Source organism: Anolis sagrei, chromosome 6 (genome assembly GCF_037176765.1).
Source record: "Anolis sagrei isolate rAnoSag1 chromosome 6, rAnoSag1.mat, whole genome shotgun sequence".
NCBI classification, from domain to species: domain Eukaryota; kingdom Metazoa; phylum Chordata; class Lepidosauria; order Squamata; family Dactyloidae; genus Anolis; species Anolis sagrei.
Window position 1 is genome coordinate 54,258,212 of NC_090026.1, and position 2,617 is coordinate 54,260,828.

A 2,617-nucleotide genomic window follows, 5' to 3' on the forward strand; every position below is an offset into this window, starting at 1 on the left:
CCTGCATCTACCCAGCTTGTAGCTCTATCGAAGAAAGAGATCAGATTAGTCTGGCATGACTTGTTTTTGATAAATCCATGTTGACTATTAGCGATGACTGCATTTGTTTCTAAGTGTTTGCAGACCACTTCCTTAATAATCTTTTCCAGAATCTTGCCCGGTATCGACGTGAGGCTGACCGGACGGTAGTTGTTTGGGTCATCCTTTTTTCCCTCCTTGAAGATTGGGACCACATCTTGTGGTGACAAATTGTTCTCCTTGAGATTGCTTTGTTGCTTTGTTGAGGTCCCTCCAGAGACTTGATCACTTTGAAACTCTCACCCAGGTGTTTTTGAGACTTTTCAAGAAGCATTTAACCCTTTGGGGACCGACAGTGATTTTGTTTCCATCCCCTGAAGATTTGCATAGATTTCCATATTTAACTCCTCATAAATCATTGTTGTGATTCTCTCCTAGGCAAAGGCAGAAACAATTTTGATATTTTCTGGGAAACAGGACAAATTGTGGAATTAACAGCACTTCCATCATGTTACAGATATATTTGATTTGGCTAACCTTGATCATCTTTAAAGGTATGTTTATGGGAATGCTGTTCTATTTTAGATTCCAAGTAAATATTAACATTTGACTAACATGCTTAAATTTTCTCCTTCTAGAGTCAAGTGGGGAAATTGTTGTCACTCAGACCCCGGCCTCTTTGCAGAAAAATCCTGGGGACAGAGTCGACATTCAGTGCCAGACGTCCTCTTCAGTCAGCTCTTCATACTATCAGTACATGCACTTCTATCAGTTTCTACCAGGACAAAAACCTAAGCTACTGATTTATGATGCTACCAGCCGTTTCGAAGGGACCCCAGATCGTTTCAGTGGAAGAGGAAGTGGCACTGACTTCACCTTCACTATCAATGGTGTGCGTCCTGAGGATGAAGGGGAGTATTCCTGTGGCCAAGGCTACGGCACACCTCTACACAGTGATACACTTCAGTACAAAAACCTAGTTGATGCTCTATGACTGTAGTTTGAGTAGTTTGAATTGGCTGTGCAATATTTCTTTGAATATACATATAGAGGGGCTGAAATAGGAATGGCTACTGCCCTTTTTTCTATTACACGTTCCAACAACACCTAAGAAATGTTAATAAGGAACAAAACTGAATTTTTTTCTTATTCAGAAGCGGCCTTTTATCTTTTCTTTGTTTCCTTTTTAATAATAATATATTTAGTGAATTTCCACAACATAAACAATATCAGAGAACAACAACTCACTCATACAATGTGGGCTGAATTCTGCATGTTCTCTAATGGATTTATATATGAAAATAGCTGTTTTATTTATTTATTCATTTACTATACTTGTATACTGCCCCTCTCATCCCGGAGGCAACTTGAGGTGGTTTACATTTGGCATTCAATGTCCCACAAGATAAAATACAGTCAAAAACAATTACATATAGTAGAAACCATATAAAAACAATAACAATAAACAATTAGGCTGTTTAGCGATTTCTTATGGAATTCCTTCTGAATAGAGTAGGAGAAGCCTAGTTTACCCACAAACGAACATTACATTTTTATTTATATAGATTTTTATCGAATTTCCACAACATATACATTATCAGAGAACAACAACCCACTCATACAATGTTGGCTGAGTAGTGCATGTTCTCTAATGGATTTATGTATGAAAATGGCTGTTTAGTGATTTCTTATGGAATTCCTTCTGAATAAAGTAGGAGAAGCCTAGTTTGCTGGCCAGACACCATGAATCAAAACAGAAGTCACTCCTATTTATCCACATGACATCCAAGGACTTCTGGCCCATAACTCAGGAGAAACCAATTTGAAGCCCATGTTAGTAGATGCCAGAGAATGCTTTAGAGTTGTGCCAGAACTGAGAGTAGTCTATTCTTAAAAGGCATCTATGAAAATATTGAAATATATATTATTTTGAGGTGGGTGCCTCCTTAGGAAACATAACTTGAAGAGAAATAGATTGATGGAGAGAGATATGCTAAGAGAATGTGTATTATTTTTCTGCAAAAGGACTCAGTGAAGGCCATGTCATCTCCACAACTCTATAGCCAGCTGCCATGGTGACAAGTGACAATGTCTGGAAGGACAGAACTGGGCTTGGATCAACTGGACAGTCTGGACTCTGACACACAGATGTATTGGGAGAGAGGCAGGCAGAGTACCTGTCCTAGGATTGGTATAAAGCAGTGTTTCTCAACCTGGGGGTCAGGACCCGGGGGGAGGGGGTCGCGAGTGGCTGTTTGAGGGGTTGCCAAACACCATCAGTATTTTCTGTTGGTCATGGGGGTTCTGTGTGGGAAGTTTGGCCCAATTCTATCGTTGGTAGAGTTCAAAACGCTCTTTGATTGTAGGTGAACTATAAATCCCAACAACTACAACTTCCAGATGGCAAGGCCTGTTTTCCCCAAACTCCACCAGTGCTCACATTTGGGCATATTGAGTATTCGTGCCAACTTTGGTCCAGACCCATCATACTTTGAGTCCACAGTGCTCTCTGGATGTAGGTGAACTACAACTCCCAAATTCAAGGACAATGCTCTCCAAAGCCTTCCATTATTTTGTGCTGGTCATGGGAGTTCTGTGT

At 40.2% G+C, this 2,617-nt stretch overlaps 1 gene segment (V, D, J or C); it reads left to right on the forward strand.

Moving 5' to 3' along the window:
• The first annotated feature begins 526 nt into the window (after positions 1-526).
• LOC132779279 (immunoglobulin kappa variable 3D-20-like) lies at positions 527-1,012 on the forward strand. The segment is given in 2 exon segments: positions 527-572; positions 657-1,012. Coding segments are annotated over 2 exon segments (402 nt in total).
• The last annotated feature ends 1,605 nt before the right edge of the window (positions 1,013-2,617 follow it).